At 41.1% G+C, this 27,019-nt stretch overlaps 1 protein-coding gene across 3 annotated transcripts in view; it reads right to left on the bottom strand.

Annotated features, from left to right (window-relative positions):
* The window catches only part of SLC7A2 (solute carrier family 7 member 2), a 71,861-nt gene extending 47,581 nt beyond the window's left edge, over positions 1–24,280 (bottom strand). Inside the window, exon 1 of one of the 3 annotated variants that reach the window (XM_070364383.1) lies at positions 24,124–24,280. Coding sequence is in view for 2 of the 3 variants with exons in the window: in XM_070364382.1 (XP_070220483.1) it covers positions 23,707–23,808 (102 nt within the window). In the remaining variant the exon portion in view is untranslated. Of the gene's footprint in view, positions 1–23,706; positions 24,062–24,123 lie in introns of those variants that run through there. The other 2 variants (XM_070364382.1, XM_070364381.1) reach the window with 2 other exon arrangements.
* Positions 24,281–27,019: the final 2,739 nt, after the last annotated feature.

Below are 27,019 nucleotides of genomic sequence, written 5' to 3'. Positions count from 1 at the left end.
CAAATAACTGATACATAACATCGTGTTACAAAGGTATTTTAAATGAATTCAGTTATTTAATAATCTCCCAGTGACATTTAATTTTAAAGCCCTTTTAATGCTCTTAAAATTTTAATTATAAAGTGTGAGGAAATGGACTTTAGATCTGAGCATCACATCTGAGCCCCAAGTGGATACTTCACTGGGTTCCCTCTTACCCTCAGATAAGGCTGGCTTCCTACACAGGGAACCTTTGAGGAAAACAGTCTCCTCCTCACCTTCACTGCAGCATCCCTTGTATCCTGGCCGTCCTCCTCCGGCAAATAATTCTCAAGGCTCCTGCTCTCAACCTGTGTGGCTCCCACTGCTGGAAGACCTCCCTTTCACGGAGCCCTCCTATAACTCCTACCCATTGGTCTAGCTCTGCCCGAAGAATAAAGGCAGAAAGTCTTCTGGTTCAACTAATTCCAAATGGCTATCATCCCAGGGATTTTGTCTATGCGGATAGATACAGTAATTCAAAGTATAACACTCACACTGATAAACACTCACTTAAAATATGGCCCTCCCAACAAGACAAAGCAGTCCGTATTCGGTCAAGCAAGCCCAGAGTCTCATTTACTGTCTTCTCCATTCTATATACTTACTCTTCTTGTTTTAATATTTGCCTCCACTATGGCAACACAATGCCCAGAGCTCCTCTGGGCCTGGCCCCTCGGTGTCTCTCAGCACGTCTCCCGTGCCCTCCTGATGCCCTTGCTCTGCACTGAGCTTTAATTTCCCTGAATTCTGTGCCTCTTGCTGCTCCAGGCTTCCTGCATAGCTGTCTCTCTCTCCGTGAACTTACTCTTTCTCCTCTTTGCCTAAAGAGCTCCCTGTCCTCCCTGACATCCTCCCCCAAGCTAAATTAGGTCACCCTACGCTTGTGCTCACAGCGCTCTGTATCTTTGCAGCACTTTTTCTTCATCATAATTCTATGCAACTGCTTGGATGAATATGTTTTACTCCTTGTGACGGGTTGAACTGTGCTCAATCTATTAAAAAGAAAAAAAAAAAAAAGATACATTGAAGTCCTAAACCCTGGTACCTTATTTGGAAACAAGGTCTTCGCTAATATTATTAGATTCAGGTGAAGTCATTAGGGTGCGTATTAAGCCAATATCAGAGGTGTCCTTAGAGAAGGCAATGGCACCCCACTCCAGTACTCTTGCCTGGAAAATCCCATGGACGGAGGAGCCTGGTGGGCTGCAGTCCATGGGGTCGCTAAGAGTCGGGCACAACTGAGCGACTTCACTTTCACTTTTTACTTTCATGCATTGAAGAAGGAAATGGCAACCCACTCCAGTGTTCTTGCCTGGAGAATCCCAGGGACGGGGGAGCCTGGTGGGCTGCCGTTTATGGGGTCGCACAGAGTCAAACACGACTGAAGTGACTTAGCAGAGATGTCCTAATAAGAAGAAAATGCTGTGTGAAGACACAAATGCACATAAAGAATGCCATGTGATCACAGAGGCAGAAACTGGAGATGGAGCTGCAAACCAAGACACACCAAAGACTGACGGACATCACCAAAAGCCACAGAAGGCAAAGAGGGATTCTTCCCTCCAGGTTTCAGAGAAGCACAGCCCTGCTGCCACCTTGAGTTGGGCTTTCAGTTTCCAGAAATGTGAGACAATACATTTTTTTTGTTATTTTTTGTGTTTTAACTTGGCTGTGCTGGGTCTTAGTTGCAGCATGCAGGATCTAGTTCCCTGACCAGGGATCGAACCCAGGTCCCCTGCACTAGAATCACTGAGCCTTAACCACTGGACCACCAGGGAAATCCCCATTTTTTTGGTTATTTTAAGCCACCCAGTTTGTGGTACTTTTTAATGGCAACCCTCAGAAACCAATACATTCCTTTACACTAAGTTTCTGGAAAGCAAGGTCTGTATTTTATTGATTTGCTGCATTCCCAGTGTACTCACAGTGATAGAAATAGAAAGGAGAGGTGTCAGTACACATATGTTCACTGAATGAATGACTCATACTTGGTTTGTAGTCAGCTAAAACCTTCAGGTCTTTTTTTCTCAAAGTCATCTACATAGACTGTCTTCATGATTCCATTTTGTTTCACTGATTATTTTCAAACCTCAGTTCAGAATTTTAAGTTTCATATTATTTGGGATTCTATGTAACACAAATCTATACATCAGAGTATCAAGCATCTTACCTATCTTCATGTCACTGCAAATTTAACCAGCATGACTTCTATCCTAATCCAAGTAAATGATAAAATGCGACAGGGTGAAGGACACAGTACCGTGGCATGCCACCACCACTGTCGCTCCGAGCCATTATTGACCCACTCAGCAACAATTTCAGTATACTGTGCAAACAGCTAGAGATCCACATTTCTCTCCAGCTTAGCCCAAGGTTATCACAACACATGATATTCAATGCTTTGCCAAAATGCTAATTATCATGCTTAAACTTTTAAAATCCACCATTCTCATAACAAGTTAAAAAGTGGGTATGGAGTTTGTTAGGCATAACTGTTCTTGGTGAACTCACGATGCTTTTTGGGAAGTGGTCACTTTTTCTCCAAGAATGCACCACACAGTCCTAGAATTTCGCTGATGGACTGTATCCAGCTCCCTGATCTGTGGTTTCCAGGATCTGCACTGGTCTCTGTTTTGAAGACAAGGGTTACTGGTTCTTTCCTTTGTGTGCTCCCTTTCTTGGAGTACAGGGTGCCTCCAAGATGACAGATGATCACTCCAGACTCATATCTACAAATTATTTTAATACTGCAAGATGTGACTCATCAAGGTCTGAAACTGTGAGCTACTTTTTGTTGTTGCTTTTTTGTGAGCTAGTTTAAAGCAGCTGCATTCTTTCTTACCCACTTGGGCCTCAGCTTCTTTTTGGGTATCTATCTTCTTTTCTTCTCAGAAAGCCAACTTTCTCCTGAACACAAAAGCACCTCTGCCTTCCCTCAGTCATCTACTGCTACCACTCCAAGGTCTGCTTTTCTTCTCCTTCCTGATTAAATATTTCATAAAGATTCAGCTCAAATGTTCCTGGGCTCTTTTCCACAGATTCATAGGTTTTTCTCCCATCTTTGAAGTCTGAGCCCCTCGGACTCCTGCAACAATCACCGTGAACCTTCCTGCTGTGTGCCCTTCTCGGTCCTCACTCTTGAGTATTCATGGTCTGACTAGGGTTTTGATTGTACAGTTGTGCATAGGTATCCTCAGGAGATTGGTTCCAGGACCAGCCACAGCTACCCAAATCCACAGATACACGAGTCCTATAACCTACCCTGCATATTCACAGGGTCCCTGTTCTTGGGTTCAGCATTCGTAAGTATAGAGGCACAACTCTATTTGCATTTCCTTCTTTCTAAATAGTATTATCTGTTAGGGTTACATACAGGCCATGGGACATCCCAGGTGGCTCAGTGGTAAAGAACCCACCTGCCAATGCAGGAGACATAGGTTCGATCCCTGGGTCAGGGAGATCACCTGGAGAAAGAAATAGCAACCCGCTCCAGTATCCTTACTTGGAAAATCCCATGGACAGAGGAGCCTGGTGGGCTACCATCCAGGGGGTCACAAAGAGTCAGACATGTCTGGGCAATTAAGCAGCACAGTCCATGAAATTGTTTTCATATTTTCTCTTGAGTATTTATAAATCTGACTTTTAAATACATAGACGGAGTCTGCTAGATGGTCATTAGGGAATGTTCTAAGGTTTAAGCAAATGATTTCCATGTCACCAAAAGACAAACATTTTATGAATATTCCCAAAAAGTAGAGCTTGTGCAAATTCTTGAATTCCTTAAACTTGTACTACTCAGCTTCTCTATTTTATTTATCTAACGTTAACAAAGACCAAGTTTGTTTAAGAATCTTTCACAGGAAGGTTCCAACGATCCTGCTTTCGGGAAGGTCGCTGTTTGCAACCAGCAAAATGTTTCATCATCTTCAGCCCTCACACCATCCAGTTGCTTAATGTCCTCTGAACACAAGCTCACACGCACTCAGTCGCTACCAGAGCACACAGAATGCAGGATTCTACCGCGATCATTTGAAGGTAAGCAGTTCATTGACAAGTTAAATCTGGCAAACAAATCTTTCTGGATTATCACTTGTGCCTCCCTCCAGATTTGCCACACTCCCACAGTTCTCCAAACTCATATCTGTGTAGTGTCCTTTGTCTAGGACAGCTTTCTGTGGGTGTAAAGATAATTTACTGAGGCATTAGGAAAAAAAAAATGCAACAAATACTAATAATAACAACCACAATTTTGGGCCACTTTCTTGTTTCATTTTCTAGAGTCTGTTTATTTGGCTTTTAAAAAGACTTCTAAACATTTCCCTTTTCTTCAAATAGAGAAATGCTTCTAACCAAAATATTATTTCTAATGGAGCAGACCAAGGGCCTAGCACATTGAAAGCACTCAGTGAAGGATATTATTCAGCTTGAAAAATTAAAGCAAACTTCTCTGGTGGGCTGAAAGGATAATAACATAAATGGAGCAAAAATACGGGGGCGGGGAATACACAGAAACATGGTTCCATGCTGGGTCACAACTTTATCTAGGTGCAGGGAGAGAGTCTACTTCTGAGTCATCTTTGATCCTTGCCCCGATCAATAATTTTTGGTAATTTTTCCACTTCCAATAAAATGCTATTGCTGTACACAGCCAAGTAAGCACAGGACAACTTAACACATACGCCAAGAGCTTGTTCCTAGTGGCATCCTGTGGCTCTGCGAAGCCGAGAACCTAGTCTTTATTTCAGGTGTCCGTGTGTGCGCCCAGGTAATAACAGGAGGTGTTGAAGACAAACATCTGAGAAAATACGGTAGGACAGGGTAAGGATTCTGCCCCCTCCTGACCAGCTACCAGGGTGTCAAAGGAGCGCAGAGAGCACTCAGTCCCAGCACACAGGCTCAGCCCTGCTTCTCTGCGGCCAGCAAGGCTTCTCATCTCTCGGGGCCCCAGCAGACCCTGGATCATTTGCATCCCCTTGCCCAAGAGGTTGTGTTGCTACCACCACAACAGTCTTTAGGGCACAGTCTCAATGATATTCTGTAGCTTCAGTTAAAAGGAATTCCAAACACAATTTCCCTGCGCATGGCCACTGGGTCCTATCTCCTGAAAGAAGGCCCCAGCAGAAAGGGGGGAAATGAAAGCATTAAGAAACGCGCCCTCACATGTGGGTTTCATTTTGACCTTTCCTAATTGGCTACCCGCTAGCCCATGCATCATTCTGGGCAGGGACACAAAGTAAAAAAGCTGGGCTTGCTTCAAGGCTTCTCCTCGAGCCTTCCTCCTCAGCCAAACGTCTCCCAGCACCCTCTGGTAACGAGAGCTGTGCTGCCAGAGAGCCGGAGAGAGGCCCTTGGTTCCCCTGGCGTCACCTCTGGGCTGTCTTCTCAGTGAGCAGGTCTGGCCCAGGGTCTTGGGACCCCTGGATGGGTGGCGATTCTTTAGGGGTCCGACAGCAGAATTCCCTCGGTGTGAGTCCTTAACCAAGAAGGTGACAAAGCTAACAGGAGGGAAACAGCATGCCTAGAGTGAACCGTCAAGAAACAATCCCCATCCTGACAAATTAATCTGGTGTGAACTATTTCCAGTCCTGCTTTCCTGTCAATCACAGAGAACAAACACGGGCCATTCACAAGCTCTTCTGTGTGTGCGGAGAAGCAGAAAGCAAGTCAAATCTTGCCTAAATTCTATAAGGATTCTCTGCACTTTTTCTGAAGTTGTAAATATGTTTTCAGCCTCCCTCTATCAAAATGACACAATTTCATATTTGGAGTATGTTTTTCCTAGAAGGTAAGGACTGTAAAAAGCTCAAGGAGTACAAAAAAAAGATAAAGAGGGGAAAAATGTAGTTACCTAGCATATATTAGCCTAATCAATAATGTCAACAAACTAGGAAGAGTAAATACCATCATGTACTATGCGTTTTCTTTCAAAATTAAATTGTACCTAAAAAATGCTAAGCCTGAAATGGGTTTACAGTGGGTCATTTCGGTAACATGCATTTTGACTCCAGGTTAAAAATTTAAGTAACCTTAAAGAGGGTAACAGAATTGATTTGCTTTTAAGATACTGTAAATTTTTAGATAGCACTTCTGTGGTCACAAATCAACAATGGAGTATAAAATAAACTAACATAATACTCTAGAATATATCGTCTTTTTTCAAAGACCTGGAATTTACAAATAAGAAAACACTAACACTACTGCCTATGGCGACTTCATTTCTTTTTGTAGTGGGGGACTTCCAATACGCTTGGTCACCTCAATTAAAAATTTCTGTGAACACCCTTCTTATTGCTATAACCTCAGTTCATTCATGGTTCTCACTTCACAGGAGCTCAATTATTCCTTCCTGCAATTCAGACACCTCACTTCCAACCAAATTACAAACTCTTTATCTCATCATCCACAGTCCAAACTATGACCCAATCTGCATTTCCATCCTTCTCTTCTTTAGGATTAAATCAGTGCCTGGCACACAGTAGGTGCTCAATAACTGTGCGCTATCACTATTATTCCTCTTCTCTGTCCCTTCCTGCCGCCCTCCCATTCCCTTACATTCTATCTTTGGTCAAAGAGAAGTGTGTGCTCTTTTGCCAAGAGATCTCACACTTTTCAGAGTTCTTTGCTGTTTCCCCATCAAGAATGCCTTTCAAGCCTCAATCTCTGTTTGTATTGGGTTGGTTAAAAAGTTTGTTTGGATTTTTCTGTAACATCTTATGAAAATCCCGAATGAGCATTTTTGGCCAACCCAATACATATCCCTTTACTCCTTTCTCAAGATCCTTTTCAAATCCTGTCTTCCTCATAAAACTTCCTCATGATTCCCTCAAGCAGAAGAGGCCCCTCTTTCAAAAGCCCACTAAGGTCTGCTGACACATCCATGTCTCTGGACGGCATTCCTCATCTATGCCCCGGATTGGTGCACTACATGTATTTGGCTTCTCACACCACCCCTGACACATATGCATTTGATAAGCCTGCGAGGCAGAAACTTTGTGTGTCATCACATAACCCCTTTGGGAATTACCACACACGCTTGAACTGAAAAAGATGCTAAAATATGTTTACTTTTCTGAGGTGAAAGTAATTTCTGTTGAGAAAACCAAAGTTTAGAGAGGTGAAGTATCCGCTAGCATGGAGCAAAGTCAGGCCACTAAATCAAGTCTGACTCTCCACAGTAAGATATACTATAGGCATGAGCCTTTCAGAAGCAAAGGAATAAAGTCTCACAATGTTTCTGTTTTGTTACCGCTGCTGAAGTTTTGGCAGCTTTGTGCCACCTATGGAGACAAGTGTGAAGCGTGTCTTCCTTTCGGAGCTCAGAGTTCCCATGCTCTCTGTCTCCTGCACGGAGGAGACGCTGCTTGGACAAGCAAAGAGCTCACCAACATGTCCTGCAGTGAAGCACAGGCAGTTCCCTGCCAACAAATAGTCCAGTTATGAAGTACACATTCTAAACTGAGATGAAATACTATCTAGAGCATGCCTTAAGGAAAGAAACTTGTCGCCACAGCTTGGTTAAAAGCCAAGGTTAGCTAACAATTACATCATGCAGCTCAAGATAGCTTGCTGAAGAGAACCGCATAATCGACAGAGCTAGGGGATACTGCTCCTTTAGTTTAGTTTTCCCCTTGCAGGGGAAAAAGAAAAAAAAAGGAGTAAATACTCGAGACTATTCTCTGGAGAGAGAAAAACAAAAAACAAAAAACCATTGAATAAGGACTTCATTTATAAGCAAGGCCATTTACCACAGGCTCTGGGAAATGAAAATAAAAAGTAATAATTGGGGTCATTCATTGCTCTATTATGTTCTGGGCACTTGACATACATTATTTAATCCTCATGACCACCTCAGAGGAAACGCTGTCCCATTCACAGGTGATGAGACTGAGGCTCAGAGGTGTTAAGGAACTTGCTCAAAATCACAGAGCTAGATATGAAGCCAAGTTCTGCATAGCTCCAAAGCTCATGCCCGTTCTTTTCTCTGCCATATAACCACTTCTATATGAAGAAATCGGAGAAGGCAATGGCAACTCACTCCAGTACTCTTGCCTGGAAAATCCCATGGACGGAGGAGCCTGGTAGGCTGCAGTCCACGGGGTCGCTAAGAGTCGGGCACAACTGAGTGACTTCACTTTCACATTTCACTTTCACACCTTGGAGAAGGAAATGGCAACCCACTCCAGTATTCTTGCCTGGAGAATCCCAGGGACAGAGAAGCCTAGTGGGCTGCCGTCTATGGGGTCACACAGAGTCGGACACGACTGAAGCGCCTTAGCAGCAGCAGCATATGAAGAAATGCAAGATTCCAGCTGCTCCCAGGCTCCTGGCAGACCATCTAAGTTAAGACCCAGCCCATGATGAAGGGCATCACCCAGATATCAAAAATGTATCTGGCAGGCTTTGGAATTTTAAAATCTCATCTCATCTCCAGTAGCATTTAACCTTCCAAATTCATGAACCACTACTACCTTAAGATTGAAACTGTAATAGTTATTAAAATTTAAGCATTGGGGACATTTTACAAGGACCGATGAACCAGAGACGTATCATAACTTATGTCTGTATTTAAATTCTAACATATAGTAAAACTCATTACTTCTAGCTACAAAAAGTTCAAACAATCCCATAAAAAAAGGCTTCCTGCAAATTTTATGATTTTTATAAAAACATGCAACAGTTGCTGAAACATTGTATTCATTTTGCAATTTATCTGGTTCATTCCTTATCCATCTCTTAGGTTCTCAAATATCTTAAGATCTTTAGTTCTTCTCATATGTCTGAATTCAAAACATATCCCAGAACAAATAAAGTCTTAGGCCCTGCAAATCACATCTTTCATGTTTTCACTTTGCTTAGATTTTATTTCAACTGGCTTCTGATAATATCAGAGGCCTTTCTCTCCTATTACCAAAAGTTGTTCTGTGGTCTCATTTTGTGCCTGGAAATAAATTGGTATAATTCAGTAGAAGCCAACATTATTTTCTCAGTCCACAGAAGGAATCTGTTTGAAGGCATGGAAAGGGAGACACAAGCAGAGATACCATAATTCTTATTTAATACATCATTTTAAGTTTTCATATAGGTTTTTCCAGTAGTCATGTACAGATGTTTGAGAGTTGGACCATAAAGAAGGTGCCTAAGAGTTGATGCTTTCAAACCGTGCTGGAGAAGACTCTTAAGAGTCCTTTGGACAGCAAGGAGATCAAACCAGTCAATTCTAAAGGAAATCAACCCTGAATATTTGTTGGAAGGACTGATGCTGAAGCTGAAGCTCCAATACTTTGGCCACCTGATGCGAAGAGCCAACTCATTGGAAAAGACCCCGATGCTGAAAAGACTGAAGGCCTGAGGCGAAGGGGGTGACAGAGGATGAGATGGCTGAACAGCATCATCAACTCAACAGACATGAGTTTGGGTGAGCTCCAGGAGATGGTGACGGGCAGGAAAGCCTGGTGTGCTACAGTCCATGGGGTCGCAGAGTCAGAAATGACTGAGTGACTGAACAACAACAGAATTCCCATTTTACTTCTTAAGAGCTCAGAACCAGCTACTCCAATTCTCCAGTCCCCTGTTTCAAACTCCTCTTGGCTGCTGGTTGTGGTGGCAGGGGCCTGACTCCGGATGGAAACTCTCAGAAGATAAGCTTCATGGGGGCAAGAATTTCATTTGACTGCTTTGTTTACTGGTGTACCCCCAAATGCCTAGGGAATGCCTGGCGCAAAGCAGTCACTCAAGTATTTCCTGAACGGATGGATACTTGGCTGTGGCCACCATCCTTTTCTTGAATGCTGACCGAGTACATCCAGTGAAGAGCGACCAGGATAGGGTGAGGGCTCGGGAAACCATGTCATGACTTGAAGGGACTTAGAAGCACTGCAGGTGTTGAGCCATGATAAGCAGGGATGGAGAGGGGTCCCAGAGAGGGAACTCTGCTCTGAGTGTAGCCAGTTAATTCTGAGAGTTACCAGCCATTATCTGGGCAAGTCCCTGGATTCTCAGTCATCCCATCTTGGAAACAGATGTTACAGAAGTGATATAAAGTTTAAGTACAAGAAAAGCTTTGGGCAAAGAGCTTTAGAAATATAAGTTGGTCATATTTCCACATTTTCCTTTTTTTCATTCTTGTGGGGGGGAGTCTTAGAGAAGAGATGATAACTTTCTTCAAATATGTGACTGGCTATGTGTAAGAAGACAAGGACTCTATCCATATTATAATAGAAGACAAAACTACAAATAAAGGATATACTGTAAAAAGTGTGCTGGCTTCCGTGGTGGCTCAGTGAAATCTGCTATCAATGCAGGAAATGCGGGTTTGATCCCTGAGTCAGGAAGATGCCCTGGAGAAGGAAATGGCAACCCACTCCAGTATTCTTGCCTGGAGAATCCCATGGACAGAGGAGCCTGGTGGGTTACAGTCCATGGGGCCGCTCAGTTGCATGACTGAGCGACTAAACAGCAACAATAAAAAGAGTAAGACACTACCCAATACCAGGCAGCACTCCCTACCTAACAGTGTTGCTACACATTAGCAGCTGCCTTCCAAGAAAGGTGTCAGGTTACTGTCATTTTAAACAGAGGACACATGATTCAGAATGATTCAGAAATGTGGGGAATCAGGTTTAGTTAAAAGGGTGTTAGCTAAATTACTTGGTCTGCCAACTCAGGTTCTATTATTAAACGATATAATTTCTTTTTTTGTGACTGATTAAGTTTCTCATAATTTTATGCATAGGTATAAACCAATAGTCAGATAAAAGGTAGTTATTTTATACCAAAGTCCATCTTGCCACAAACCTCCCACAAACCTCACCTTCTAAAAAAGTGATAATCATGTAAGTTCACAACGACTAGAAAAAAAAAAAAAAAGCCACAAGGCATATCCTCATGATAGAGATGGGGTATGACAGCATTGTTGTTCAGGCGCTCAGTTGTGTCCAACTCATTGCGACCCCGTGGACTGCAGCACACCGGGCTTCCCTGTCCATCCCCAACTCCCAGAGTTTGCTCAAACTCATGTGCATTGAGTGATGTCATCCAACCATCTTATCCTCTGCCGTCGCCGTCTCCTCCTGCCTTCAATCTTTCCCAGGGTCTTTTCCGATGAGTCCAATTACAGCATTACATATCCATTATTCAGATCAAATAACTATTGATTTGGTAAACTCTTAAGTTTAAAGGTTCACTATGTACAACAAATCTATTTTTGCATTAACAACTGCAATTCCTCTTTCTCTCCCCTCCCCCTTGTACTCCTATATGGAACATTTCATTCCAAGTAGCAAGTAATACAACGTCAACCAATGTAACTACCTATCATATATAAGGCAATCTTCCACAAGACTAGAAGAGCTCTATCCTGCACATACTTTGCCCAGAAAATCACAATAGTAAATGCTGGGAATATTCAGATCACACACAAACAGAAGATTTTTTTTTTCTTTCTCATGCCAGCAAAATTTATCAGTCTCCACTATCTTTATCCTTATTACTGTTATGCTCCCAAGATTTAAGGAAGCTGTGATTCATAATTTGAAAAAAATATCAATAGAATCTGTTTGGAGATGAGGCTTTAGTTGACAGTTTTCAGTTGAATATTTTTGACTGAATGAAAGGATAGTGAAGCAAGCCTAAGAGATGAATATGAGATCCAAGAAACAGGGAAAGGACATTCAACCCCTGAGTTTTGCTTCCACTCCAAGTATCTTTAAGAGAATAGGAAAATGTGGAAAACCTAAAAATGTAGGTCATTCCAGAATCAGACAGTTGCAGGGAATCAAGTCCCATCAATAGCTGCTATATGAATATTTCCCAGTATTTCTCTTTCTATGTGTCTCTTTAAGAAAGGAAAATAGATTTGGAATTGCTATACATGCCAATGTTCTGACATATTTAAAGAGATCTACAATACAAATATGGGTTTACTGGGCTGCAGTCTCATTCCACAATGCAACGTTCTCACAAGGTCAGCAACTCTGCTCAGTTCTTTTTGCCTTTTGACTTTTTAAAAATAATTTTTATTGGAGTACAGTTGATTTACAATGTTGTGTTAGCTTCTGCTGTAGCAGAGCAATTGGTTGTACATATACATATAGCCACTCTTTTTCAGATTCCTTTCCCATACAGGTCATTACAGAGTACTGAACAGAGTTGCTTGTGCTATACAGCAGGTCATTATTTCATCTGTAGTGTAGTGCATATGCGTATATATGTCAATCCCAATCTCCCAGTTTATCCCTCCCCGCCCTTCCTCCCTTGGTAACCACATTTGTTTTCTACATCTGCGACACTATTTCTGTTTTGTAAGCCAGTTCATTTGTACCATTTTTTTTTTAGATTCCACATATAAGTGATATTACATGATATTTGTCCTTTTGTCTGACTTACTTCACTCGGTACTAGGCAATCTCTACGTCCATCCATGTTGCTGCAAATGTCATTATTTTGTTCTTTTTTATGGCTGAATAATACTCCACTGTATACACGACACATCTTCCCTATCCATTCCTCTGTTGCTTGGTTCTTTCTGTTTTATCAGTCAGTCTTCCCAGCTCCCAATGCATGTCTTGGGGTATGTAGTGTTTTTAAAATTGACTGCTCTCTAGTTCACCACAGTTTTTAATCATTCCTTACTATGCTGCACTAACCTGTTTTACTCATTTGTATTACACGCTTGGACCTGGGGAATTGGGACCCAATCAACGGGAGACCCTGTGAGGTCAAGGGTGCCTCACAGATGTGCACAGCTGCTCTGCTCCCAAGTAGTCCTACAAGGACAGCTCACATACTCTTGCAGGGAAGAACCAATACTATTATGTGTTTTTGATATTTACATACTCTCTGTGGGTTGAGACAAGCTTGGGATTTTCCTTTCTGAACTATGCTGTTATATAGATGTACTGGGGATTCAGTCATTAATGACAAAATGCTGAATGTTTTCTCCACTTATAGATAGTCTCAATGTTTTGCTTTTAAATATGAACATCTGTCATTTATGATGCCAGTTAGGAAATTTTTATTTTCCTGCAGCAATGTCTGCACATGTATAATCTCCAGCTCACTCTTACACACACACCTGTGCGGAATGGTTAGGCATGGTTCTGCTTAAAATGAAATATGTAGGCTTCTTCTGAGCTAGAATCTCAAGACTTATTAAAACCAGCAATGCTGTATATTATGCCTTTAAAGACACCATGGAAAATCCATTTCAAGAAATAACTGCAGTACATGTTTTGTTGGATAGAATACTAGAGAAAAATGATTCTTCTCTGCCTTAAAACATTTTTCTACCCACATCATTTTGCAGAGTGCAAAAAAGTAAGATTTTTGCACTCATTTCACTCAACAGAAATTATACTTAATTCAATAAAATGAGCACTTTTCTTCCAATTCTTGCAAATAGTCTGAATTCTGATTCATTCATACAAAGTGAAATTACATAGCTCAAACTTTCTCTGGTCAGATATGTAATGAATTAAAATCACAGGTGATGAAATAAAGGCCCATTCCTGAAACAGAAGGGTCTTGAACTTTCAATTACTGTTGGTACCAACTACTACACATGTTCCCTGCACCCCTCGCTAGTCAAGCTACCTCCGCTTCACTAATACCCGCCTGAAGTCTCCAATACCTCCACCCTTCCCACCACACAGAGGCATCAGCCCCCAACGATGAACAGGGCTGGTGATGACGAATCAACAGAAAGTCAAATATAAGACTGCAACTGTTTATAATTCATAAAAATTAATCTGGTACTATGTCTACTAGTTCAATGCGATAAATAGTGCCTTATGCTTTCAAAGTCGCTGGAACAATTCTTTTTGCAAGGAACAAACACAGAGTTAGCAATGCAGTAAGTATAGACAAAGAATTTACAAGAATAACTTTTAAAATGATAATGGTAGGTCGTTTGTCTTTCGCACTTCTTTTGCACTCGGTAGCAAACAAGATCAGAATAATATAAATATGCTATTCATTATTCAGAAAATTCATATGATCTGTTTCAGTGAGATAAAATGCACTGTCAACAGAAATTTTATGCATAGTCTGTTCTTTTTTTGTTTGGTTCACTGAACTAAGTGCAAACCATCTGTTAGCTATGATCAGAAAAAGTAAAAATCCAAACAGCTTTTTTTTTTTAAGATAGCAGAACAGCACTCCAAACAGAACTTGTTTAAAAAGTACCACTTACGAGGCAAAAATCCTAATGATGAGATGGCTGAAAACCCTTGTGTAGTCTTTTTATTTTTAGGTTAAGATTACATTTGGGGGCTAAAATATGCTACTTAACAAAGCTGTTCACATCATAAACTGATCATTATTACTAAAATGTCTTATCAAATATGTTCATTTCTAAGAAATTTTAACATATAAAAACTTTTAAGTTAAAATTGCATTTTGATCCCCATTTATAAAATTCCTACGACCTTAGTGTATTATAGTGATTATGACTTGCTTTTATGAAAGCAGGATGCCCTGACAGAAATCAGTGCTTTTATTAAGTCAAAACCCTTGAAATCAAGTCTTGACTCTGCCCCTAGCAGTTTTGACCTCAGATAAGTTACAAGTCATAAGATCTCAGTTTCTTAAACTATTAAAAGTTCTAAAATGTCATTCTCAGGAGCTTACTACCCTTCTGAATCTGCCTAGCACTGTGCTTGGCACATACAGAGAGCAAGGAACTCAGTAACTGTCTCTGACTGGGGGAATGGGAGACGAAACCAAAGGAAACCAAGCTTTCCTTCCAAAGCTTCTGAAACTGCCCACAAGACAGCTTTCAGTGTATCGTTAAGTTGAGAGTATGGAATACAAAACTCACTATCACAAGAGTGTCTCACCATCTTCACAGTGGTAGAACCAAACTTCCAGGATGCTGTGCCTTAATCGTGTATGATCATCTAATGAAAAACTAATTTTTTTTTAAAGGTGAAATTCTAAGTTTTCAGAGAGTTTACAACAGGCCCCAGCCCAGAACATGTTCTCAAAGCTCTAGTACTACAAATGTTATCAACACCCACCACGGTGTTTCTCCACAGCCTGGAAATGCACTCTGTGCTATTTTCTTGATGAATACTTCACACAAATCCTACTCCGCCTACACAACCACTGTGTCACAAGCGTAATGCATTTAAAAGAGGGATTTTAGCAACAAAACATTAATGACCTGAACCACTTACAAAGCAAGTTTTGCAAAAGATAAGCATTTCTATACAGAAACCAACTTAAAAAGTATTCACTTTGCTTTGCTACTATTGAGAGAGAGAGAGAGAGAGAGAGAGTGTGTGTGTGTGTGTGTGTGTGTATGTGCATGCACTCAATTGCTCAGTTGTGCCTGACTCTTTTGTGACCCCATGGACTGTAGCCCGCCAGACTCCTCTGTCCATGGGATTCCTCAGGCAAGAATATTGGAGTGGGTTGCCATTTCCTTCTCCAGGGGATCTTCCCCACCCAGGGATCGAACCTGCATCTCCTGTGTCTCCTGCACTAGCAGGCGGATTCTTTACCACTGAGTCACCTGGGAAACCCATAGGCACCTTATTAAACAAATATAACAAGTAAAAGTTTTCAGTTAGTTGTTTTATACTTTGAAAACTAACAAGGCTCAACAGTGATTTGTCTTTATTACGACCTCTTTAGTTCTATTAAACTATAACTTTATTAAATTCCAGATGTTTCCATAAGAAGATCCATGTCAGAATGATATTGAGCCATAAGGTTAGATTTTAAATGTCATGCTAAAGGTGTTACAATTTTAGACAAGAAAAGAGAGCACTGATTATTCTTGTTGCTGTTGTTCAGTTGATAAGTCATGTCCAATTCTGCGACCCCATGGACTGTAGCATGCCAGGCTCCATGGGGTTCTTCAGGCAAGAATACTGGAGTGGGTTGCCATTTCCTTCTCCAGGGAATCTTCCCAGATCAGGGATCAAACCTGTGTTCTTTGCATTAGCAGGCAGATTCTTTACCACTGAGTCACCAGGGAAAGCCAATTATCCATTCTTTTTCCTTCCCATTTGTGATTATAACTCATCAATGATCTGTGCTAAAGTTAGAATCAAATTTATTTACTGGTTCATAGGTCCTAGTCCACAGAAATCTGTGCATTTGAGAACTGGAGAGAAGAATTCTGAGAATTCTAGAGGAATTTGATGCTGGTGACAATTAAAAGCCCAAAGTATGCCTTCAAGTTCAGGGAACTGCTTCCACCATGGTACACATGGGAATGGTCATCCCTGGGTTGTTGTCCAAGCTCCTCAACTCAGAGCTCCCCACGGCCGCCCTGACCTCTGAGCCCTTTCTCAGCAGCCACAAGCAATGTTATATCAATAAGGGGAGAATGTGTGACCGAGAATGCCCCATCATGCCCCAAAGGCACTCTCCTAAGATAGTTTTCCCAGGGGCTGAAATGGGTTCTGAATTTCAGGGATCTTAGTCTGGATTGCAGGAACCCTAGGTGTCCACTTGGTGAAACTCAGGGATTCTTGAACTCTCAAGGGGTAGGGGCATTTCACATGCATGTGTGTGCTTTCTTCTTTCTTCTACGGAAGTAGAAGAAACATTATCAGAATTGAAAGAATATTAAAGGAAGAGTTCCTTCTCCATATCATATATCAAGGAACTGTAAGCAGTTCAAATACAGTTCAGGAAAAATTGTATGAAACTTGTCATGAAGCCTTTCATTAGAAAAGACAGTAAGTGAATGTAATCTTTGCTTTTTCAACCTGAATCGCTTTAGTTCTCCCACCTGATTCACTTGTCTGGTCTTTCAGGAGTTGCACAGTTATATTTCAGAGTCTGCTTATAAACAGCATGGACCTCACATCATAAACATTAATATGAGTCTACAAAAAAGAATATGACCTTGGATTTCTCCTCCAAATATGACTATGTACCCTTGTAATACAGATTAAAAAGCCAAAGAGAGGAAAGCAGTAACTCTGAACACCATGAAGCTCCATAGAGACTAAAGTAGGAGCCCCGCCCGCCTCTCATCTACCTCTTCAGACACATCCGCACACGGCACGCAGTTCATGTTCAGCGCTTACTCCAAGGGCTGAGACTCACTAAAAAACTCAGCTGCTGTTGCTAAGTCGCTTCAGTCATGTCCGACTCTGTGCGACCCCATAGACGGCAGCCCACCAGGCTCCACTCAGCGGGGCCATTTAATTTCAAAGGGATGAAAAAACTCTCAGGAGGTTTTAGACTTGGATGAAGGCTGTTACTCCTATCAACTCCTTCCTGAAAGTCTAGATCAATGTAAAATGTCAAAAATTAAAAATAGAAACAGCAATCTCACTTTGCCAGATGAATTATAGTCAACTTACCTTTGTTTTCTAGCATAGGCTGCCTTGGGACAAAGGTAAATTCCTAATGTGTCCCAAACACTCTAGAATACTGATGACCCCTTAAGATGGAATATCAAAGCTCACCCCAGCCTCATGAAAAAAATGTCTCCCAGACAATTGCTCAAATCACAACAGAATTAAAGAGGCCACTTAAAACTTGGCATATGGAAATAAAGTACAAAATTATGTTGTTTAATATGATCATTAAAGTAGATTAAAAATCTATACAGCATAGTCTGAAATTTTTGGATACAGGCTTTTCCCAGAGAACATCCTATCAGGAAGTTTTCATGAGAATTTTTATCAGGATAAGCACCTAAGTAAATTGCCAATATTCTGTGGACTATAAGCCCCCTGCAAAAATAATAAGTACCCTTTGCTTCAAAAGATGAGAAACATTATGAGAGTGAATATAAAGGAATTTTAGGAGAAAAAAAAATCACTGTCTAAAGAAAGCTGTCCTTCTGAATGAAAAGAAAATTTCATTCAGTACATATGTGCTCCACTCGAAGGAAAAACCCAAAGGACACATTTGTGAAATTTTTATTTACTGATTTATTTAGGGGAAATTTAAAATTGTATTTATTCATATATTATTTTAAAATCATAATACAGTGAGCTTCCACCCATCGCCCAATCCAACAATCTAAAATGGGTAATATTTATTGGACATACATGAGCCTATAAAGGCAGGACCAAGTGTACTGTAAACAAAGAATTATGATTAAAGGAATTCAGAGCATTTGAGGTCCATTAAACAAAAACTCTGTGAAGTGATTTTTACCGAGGAGAAATAAATTCGCTCCAAAATTCCTTTAAGTAAAGACTTGCCTATTAGATTGAGGATGTAAGTCAACTCTCTGCCCCCAACACACACACCCACTGCCACTCAAGAACAATTATCAAATTTTTTTTGGAAAAGGTACATTCACAAGAGTCTGAAACTCAGAAGGTAAAACAGTGGTACCCAGCTCCATGTCTTCATAGAAATTCTCCTTGTACAGTACAAGAGCTATGCTAAAGATGACCATAAATATATTTTCAGTTATATAATTTCTTTTAGAACATTCTTTCTTCTTCCGGGTCAATGATAGGAACTGAATTGAATGTGTTTCCTTTTAACAAAAGAACTCTTCCCTCTCTAACATGGAAATGAAAAGTATCTCTTCAGCTACCAGCATTTTTCATCAGTCCTCCGTCCAGTCTAAGCTGGCACCCACACCAAACTGCAGACAAGGACTGTTTTCCTGGACTTCAGAGGGACTCCTTCAGGAGAAGCAAAGTGGGAGCGATGGCTGAAGGCCTCTTGTGATCTTTATATTCCTGACAAGGTCCCTTATGGGTTTTCAAGTCATTAAGTTTGTCATAAATGCAGCAAGCTTAACCAACAGAACAACTCAACTGTCAAAGTGAGAAGTTAGGATAATCTCATGTTCTTAACTCGACGGCTCTTTTGGAAAGATTTTACTCTTCAAATTTTCCACCTAAAACATAATCTTCTTATGTGTTTTAATTTTCCTCTAAGACCTCTCAGAATAGTTTGAATTTTTAGTTAAAGATCACAACTTTCTTGAGTGTCAGGCTAATAAATGACAGGCAATTCTGTCAAATGATTTAGTTAAGTATTATTGCCTTTTCCCTCAAGCAAATTTTGGTAAATAAATGCTCAACCAGAACTCAAGACTAAGTGACTCACGTTTCACCAGGGAGTAACTGGAGGAAGAGTGACAGTGGTATTAACAGCAATAATAGTAACGGTAATGGTGAAGACAACAGTACTTGAAATTCACGGAGCGTTCAGCCTATGTCAGGATCACAACACACACTGTTAAGAAGAGAAGTTTACAACAGATCTCTCCACCTGATACCTTCAGCTCTGTGTATGGCTCACTCTCTTCCCACTGTGTGTGTACTTATTAACCCTTCAGGGGTGGTCAAAGCCCAGGGAATAGGGACCAAGTCACTGATTTATTCTTTGCTTCTCTACAGACTCTCGGGCTGGGCCATATGTAACACATACCTATCCAAAATGGATTAGCTAACTTCCGATTGTGGAAGACTCCAAATGGATTATCTTCTAGGATATTCTCAGAATCAAAGTCATATTTCCTATTCCAAGGGAATCCTTATGTATCAAACCAGTATTCAGTAATTTGGTTGCACATACAATTGCTAAAAAGTATAAAATTTGCATGATAGTTTCACAAAAATAAAACCCCACCAAGTGGATACTTTTTTTTTTAAAGAAACCAGACAGGATGGATGAGGATTGTGGGGAGAACAATTCAAAGGATATACATATTGTGGAAAAAAAAAAAAAAAAAAACTGCCTGTGATACAGAGATAATCTGCCATCCCCAACACTGAAATATATTTCGAATTCTAGAGATTTTAGTATTATTTTTTAAAGTAGAAATTGAAGAGCATTCTGAATATCTGCTCCAAGTTCACATTGAGGGAGTAAATAAAGTTGAACATGCAAAGAGAACCCATTCTTTCCTTATGGTTCAATATATAGTAACTATTCATTCCACTAGTGACTATCATCATTATCATCATTTACCAGATGACAGCTACATATCAGAGTCAAGTCAAGAAAAGACCCTAACCAGTCAGCTTTTATCTTTCAATTAAGATCAAGTTACAAACCCCAAGTAACATTTTTTGCCCACAAAGGAGTAGAATGAACAAAAAGTGGGCTTGAAGGTTTATGTCATATTTGATTTCTTAAAGAGATAAGCATATGTTATTAAATGGAAAGACCCAGTAAAACCTGGGGAAAAAAATTAAGATGGGCAACAGTTTAAATATGGGAGCATCTTAATTACAGTATTATTCAGCATCCCTGGAGACATCAAGGTCTGTCCACTGTGATCACTAGGTCTCCACTGCAAGGAAGTGGGCTTGGAGAGTGTAAACAGCCCTGTACAAGGTATGACTGTATGAAGACTTAGGGAGCCTTGATGAAGCCAGAGTGGGCTAAGGAAAGAAAAGGATTTTCCCCACAACTGAGGGAAAAACTAGCAAGAATCAACAAGGAACATAAAAATTCTTTGTTGTGTATTGTTCACAAACTATTCCAAAAATGAGTATAACACAGGGCTTTTTTTTTTCCCCCAAGCTCCTGGAAGAAAGGTTATAAAATGTTCTTATCTCATCCACCTCACTGCCGAATCCCAGATAATACTCAAGTTCTGAATAGAGGTGCCAGTATGCAGCACAAGAATAGGTGTGGGCATGTAGGCTTTATCTATTTATTTTTCTAGTGGGATAAGGAGATGGCATAAAATTAAACACATGACATTTGCAGCACTAAGTCATCACATCAACCTTAGATGTAAGAAACTTTGAGATTTTTCAACCAAGTATTCATATTCATACACACCCAGAAAAACAAGAGAACCAGACTTTTCTGAGGCAAGATATCCAAAGCAAAATTCTAAATAGGAACAGAAGAGATGTGACCCACATGTTCAAATCCAGACTTATAAACAAAAAACACATTAACTCAAAGCTTAAGTCAATACTGACTATATTTACCGATGAGAAGGTTAACTTAATGGCAGCAGAGGCTATTCTCAGAAACACAGAAAGTTTAAAACAGTCCATTAGCACGTGACAAATAATAGCATACTGCTTGCTTTCACAGATTAATATAAAATAGCTTTTACTAAACTGGACAAAAAAATTAAAAGATAAATCATGTTCTGATTAAGTCAGTTAGTTAGAGCCTGATCAACTAGGTAGAGCCTGGTGGAGCTGAACCCCCAACTGTTGCTTTGGTTTTGTCTACAGCATCTACAACATTTCCACAGATACCAGATTTTATAACATAGCCAGAAAGACAATGAAAGGACAATGTAAGATGAGTTGGGACAAATTTGTTACTACCAGCAAAACAAAAACACCAAAGCACATGTACTTTGATGACAGAATAGTAAGAAGCATCATCTTCATATTTTAGAGAATGTGTTCCTTGCTTGCTTTCTGGTGTAGACAGTACTGAATTCATCTGTTTATAGGTGTTGTTACTTTATATAAAATGACAACAAAATTAAAAATTACTCTTAACATCCATCAATGGTGAGTTTCCGGAATGTAAAATGATTGTAGTATGCCTCCAAAATTGGAGCTACACATTACTTTTGGATATCTAAGGCTTGGTACAGAGTAGGACTCAGTACTTTCCTTTGAAGACTGACATAACACCCTTTCTTAAAGTACTGAAATCAGTGGCTTTCACTCTACAATAAGAAGCACATGTTATGTGCCAGGCTGTAAAATGAAAAGCTACTACCACAGAAAACAATGAACACAACAATTTCATTGTGTTCTTTTTCTTATCCAGGCTATATCTACATGGTTTTGAATATTCAGATAAAGGTGTAGGAATGAGTTGACCACTTAAGTTTTCAAATCATTTCGACAAGTGGCATCCTGTCACTGTAATCTTAGTTAACTGAGCTTTTCGGAATTCAGTTGGGTGACAACATGGCCAAATGGACACACAGTACTAAGTCTGCGAATATGCAGAAATATATTCAACTGAAAATGTTGCTTTTGATCTAAATGTATGATTTGCAGTAAGTAGTCTACAAGTAGCCAGTCCATGAAATCAATGTATTCATATCCTGTTTGGGGAAATAATAAAACAAATAGCAACCTACGAGGTGTTTTCAAGGTTCTGTTCTGAAAGCTGGTCACTGAAGGGCATCAGGATAAAACCAGTAGATGGCTCTGAACACTTTAAAAATACATACATGTATAGAGAGATAGATATGGATATACAGAGCAGTAAGCAAATATAACAAAACAGAAGTGAAGACAGAAACTAGGCTCAATAGAGAAGTCACCAAAGGAAATTAAGAGGAAGGGTCCATCTGAAAAATTAAGGCTAAAAATGAGAAGAAATGGCCATAGAAAGGCTCCATGTCTGGCCAGAAGAGACAGAAGAAACAATGATAAATGACTCAAGGCAGGCAGATAAGAGAATGAAGTGGACACTCTAGAAAGGAGACCACCCCCCACTCAGAGAAGGTGAGTAGGTTTGCAGTGGGAAGCAAGAAACATGAACTTCAAAATCCTTCAGACACATATGTCCCAATGATAAAAACATATGAGCATACAAGACAAAAAACTCCAGAGTATTTTCAGACTTTCAGAACTCCAACAGCTACCATCTCTTCCCTTCCAACCTCTAAATCCAGCGATAATGATTAGAAACCTTGGAATCAAAAGGGCTTTACTGACAGGCTAAGTTAACTGAGGCCAAGGATTCTGCAAACTCAATCTTTGGAGACACCATGGTCTTCAAGGTTAAGGCACAAACCCCAAAAGATTAAAGTGCCTTAAGGTAATGAAGTTCCCCTACTCAAGGCACAGAACAGAAAACAAATGAGGAGCAAGGAAGGAAATGAAAAACCCTAACAAATAATGTGGCTTGCACAGTCATCCAGGGGAGCCAAATAGCAACTTTTCAGGAGAGAAATTAAAAAATGTTTATGTTCTTCTGCACTGAGAAATCATTTCATGTTAAGCTTTAGTGCGATTAAAAGAAAAAAGGATTTAATATTACAAAAAGGGAAAACAACTATTAACACAAAATTAGCATATTCTTACCCTGTACATCCTCTAGAAGAAGATCACAGGCACCAATGATGGTAATTTCCTGACGAAATAATTATTATTCATGCTGAGGTGGGGAAAGAAGTGACAGAAGTTTTAAAGACTGCCTGGAGCAAGAATTAAAAATATTAAGGTATAGGTCACAGACACACTAAGTTCGTATCTGAAGTCCCCGCCAGGATTCCGACAGCTCTGCTTGAATAAAATCTGACGATGCTGCTGCTGCTGCTGCTAAGTCGCTTCAGTTGTGTCCGACTCTGTGCGACCCCAGAGACGGCAGCCCACCAGGCTCCCCGTCCCTAGACCCCAGTTAAAAGGATGAATGTTTCTGAGAAATGACTAGATAAACCTTATTACCAGGCGTAAACGAGTCACCTAAACGGTTTTGAAGGCAGTTCTGCATAAATATTTGAGAGTTCGGATAACTGATAACTTTTACTCCTGAAATCTGGGTAGTTTCCACCTCAAACGACTCATATAACTCTGAGAGCGGATTTCTTGTAAATATCGTTAAGATGCGGTCTCTGAAAAGTTGCAAAGTTCACGGATACTCGGAGGCTGAGTGAGTCCCTAAAACGTTAAGAATGGTATTTGGAGTTCAAGGCTAAAGACGGCATGAAATAGGTTTGAAAGAGTCTAGCCCATCTCAAAAGGGTTTAAAACTGCACCCATATACTTAAAACTCCCTCAAACGGACACCACGACGGACCATTTTTACCTGTCCCACCAATTCCCGGCAGCTCAGGGTGTGAATGGATTTGCAGAGCTCGGAGCGGGGTCCTGTCGGTAACCCGAGAGCCTCCAGGGGACCCGTCAGCATGTAGAGCCAGCGAGGCCTGGCTGTCCCGCCCGGTGGGGGTGGTGCCCAGGGACCCCCGAGACCCGAGAGGCCACGGGGACCCGCGGCTTCGCCGCGCTAGGCCACCCCCCGGCTTTCCCAGCACCTGGAACCGTGCGAGTCGAGGCGCAGCCCGGAACTCCCCGTCTCCGAGGAGCCAGAGCGCGGCCTCCCAGCAGCTGCGCGCAGCTGGACGTGGCCCGGGACGCCCCCGTCTTGGCTCTTTCCCTCAGGCCCGGGTGCCCAGGCCGCCCCTGCCGGCGGCCCCTCCGCGCCGCCGGACACTTGGCAACTTACTGGGCTGTGCGAGGTCCGCGCCGAGGAGGCGGTGGCGGGCGAGCGGCTGGAGCTAACTCGGGGAGACTGAAGAAGCGGCTGCTGCCTCGCTTGGTCCGCGCGGAGAAAAGCGCCGGGGCTGCGGCGCCGCGGAAAGCGGGCTGGGCACGTGGGCGCCGCGGGTGTAGCCGCGCGGGGGCGGTCCCTGGCGTTCGGGGGCGGTGCCTGGCCCGCTGGCACCGCCCCCTCCTGTCCCCTCCCCCGCGCCCGCCGACCCCCGCCGGAGCCCTCCTCCCGCGCGCGCACCGTCCAGCCCGTGTGGCCAATCCGCGAGGTGGGCGGGTCCGGCCGCAGCGCCGCGGGGTCTGTCCGCGGCAGCGAGCGCCCGGCACGTGGGCGAGCGCTCTGACCCCGGCTCAGGCGGTGGGCGCGGGCGAGTGGGGCACGCAGAGTTCTGCCAGGTGGTGAATCCGTGCTTTCCCCGGAGGGCCCAGCCTCAGGGGCATCTCCGAGGCTACTTGTAAGCAGAGTTCTTCTAAAGTGTGATTTTTGTCCCCGATTTACTTTTTATGCTGAGAAGAATTTGCAGATAAGAAAATAATGATAATGACGTAAAACAATGACCGTACTACATAGAACCCAGATGAGCATGCTGTGTCAATTAGTACTGCTGCTGCTGCTGCCAAGTCGCTTCAGTACGCCAATAAAGACCGTAAACTGTTTATTGCAGTGTTTAATTGCTCTTTTGAGAATCCCAGTAAAGTGAATAGGTAGTCCGGATGATTTAGGGGTGGGCTGAAAAGAAAGCCATGCTTGTTTCCAAGAGCCTAAGAGTTACACAGCCAAGGTTTCTCACACTGCGCTATTGTTTACTTTCAGAGTCTCTGATAAGATTAAAGACACAGTGTGAAACTCTATTAATTTTAATCCAAAAAGAGGAAACACTGGGAATGAACTGAACAGTGAGTGTATATTATTATCAGTTTGATGGAAAGGTCTACCGTATTTTGCTTAATATCATGGTAAACATCTTTATTCATCTATCAGTAATGTTCACTTTGACAAAGTGCCAGATTCACATTGATGCGTTGTGGTTGTTGAGTCGCTGAGTCGTACCCGACTCTTTGCGACAGTAATTGGTGCATTACATGTACATTTTAAATGTGATTACTCTAAACCGTCCTTAATTTCTTTAAGACATGTGTTCCCAAGATTACCTGATTAAAGGTTTAGGGCTTCACTGCAGAAACGGAGCCATGTACAAAATCTCAGTGAAAGCGCACGCACCTCATAAAGCCGTTAAGAACTCCATTAAAGAACTGGAAATATAAACAGCAACATGGCTACAAGAGTATTATCTGTTCCAGTAAATGTCCTAAGCAATAGAGACTCTGATAATATAAACTTCTTTTTATGGTATAACACAGATTCCTTATGCAAATAATGATTAATGACTTTGAGGAAAATAATACCCATAGCCTCTGGCACCAAATTCTTTCAATCCCACAAAGGCTAGGAGGCATTGTACACAGGGAGAAAGACTCAAGAGAAGTTGTCTAATTTCTAAAGGGGAGGAACCCAATCTAAAATTTTGTATCTTTTTTTTTTTTTTAATGGAGGTTGCTATTTTTTAATTCATGAGATTATTCCCGCATTTATTTTTATTTAAACACCATAAAGGGACAGTCTGTAATTAGGTCGCAGAACAATGATTGGGGATAAACTAATCTTTTTAACATTTAGAAACTTCGGATTTAGTCAGAATAGGAATCTTTGAGTTTACATAGTAATCCTGCCCATCAAATTTTGATATTGAAACAATACATGTGTCCATGTGTGTGAATAATAAAAGCTATTTCCTCTTTAAGCAAAAATGAACAAGTCTTTTCTAACAAGCATAATGTTTGATGAATATCTTGACACACTAGAAGTTTTGACTTAACATGTTCCTTTTTCTCTTTGAAATTATTTAACTGTGAACCCCACATCTCATCTTTGGTTATTTCTCAACTGTTACCGTGTATTTAGATATAAAAAGAGTAGAAGATCCACGGATCTAGTATGAGTTTGTAAGACTGAGAGACACAGGAAATTAGAATAGAACATTAAGTAACAAAACATTTGTCACAGACTAAGCTCTTTTGACATCTTTATTTGCATTCCCTTTGGCAGTACTCTATTCCTGCTACAGAGAACTGTCATCTTCTTGCTAGCTGAGTAATTCTTTTACCCACCTTGTACCTCACCCCATGAGGAGGACTATAAACTTTACACTTTCATCCGTCAACCTTCCTCTTTAGGAATGAAAATCCAGCTTAGTCATTCTCAGCAGAAAGAGTAATCAAGGTTGTTGTCTTCCAAAGGTTTGTGCATTTCTGAACTCCTAAGGTTTTATGAAATTGCTGGGAATTTCAAGGGACTTTTCTAGCTGAGTAAATTCCACACCCTGTACTCTTATAGTTGCCAAATACAACTCAAGAGTAAATCGCATGTCCACGAATAAGTGATTTACTTTAACTGTCAAGACTGAATGAATTGATTCCTATTAGTCCTAATTTCGACTCCATTATCCCCAAGATATTTCAGCAAAGAAAAGGCTAAAATCCCCCAATTTTTTCTCAAATGGTTGGATCCTAACTAGTGAAGCTTGTGCTGCTATAATTGAATAAATAGACTTGAAGGAGAAGAAAGTATTGGGTCAGTATTCAGGCCATTTGTTATTCTCCATTTCCCTTTCAAAAGCATGTGAAAAATTAAAGGCAACGTTCCACTGAACACATTTCATATTTACCCACTCCTTAAGGTAAACAATAAAATATTGAAGAAAAATACAATAAGCCCTTATAAGACAAATGATTTGTGTTTTTCTGCTTGTCTTTTAACAAAGACCAAATAATGGTTTCACTATGGTTTCTAG

Source organism: Bos mutus, chromosome 27, assembly GCF_027580195.1.
Source record: "Bos mutus isolate GX-2022 chromosome 27, NWIPB_WYAK_1.1, whole genome shotgun sequence".
NCBI lineage: Eukaryota > Metazoa > Chordata > Mammalia > Artiodactyla > Bovidae > Bos > Bos mutus.
This window is presented reverse-complemented; position numbering and strand designations above follow the sequence as displayed.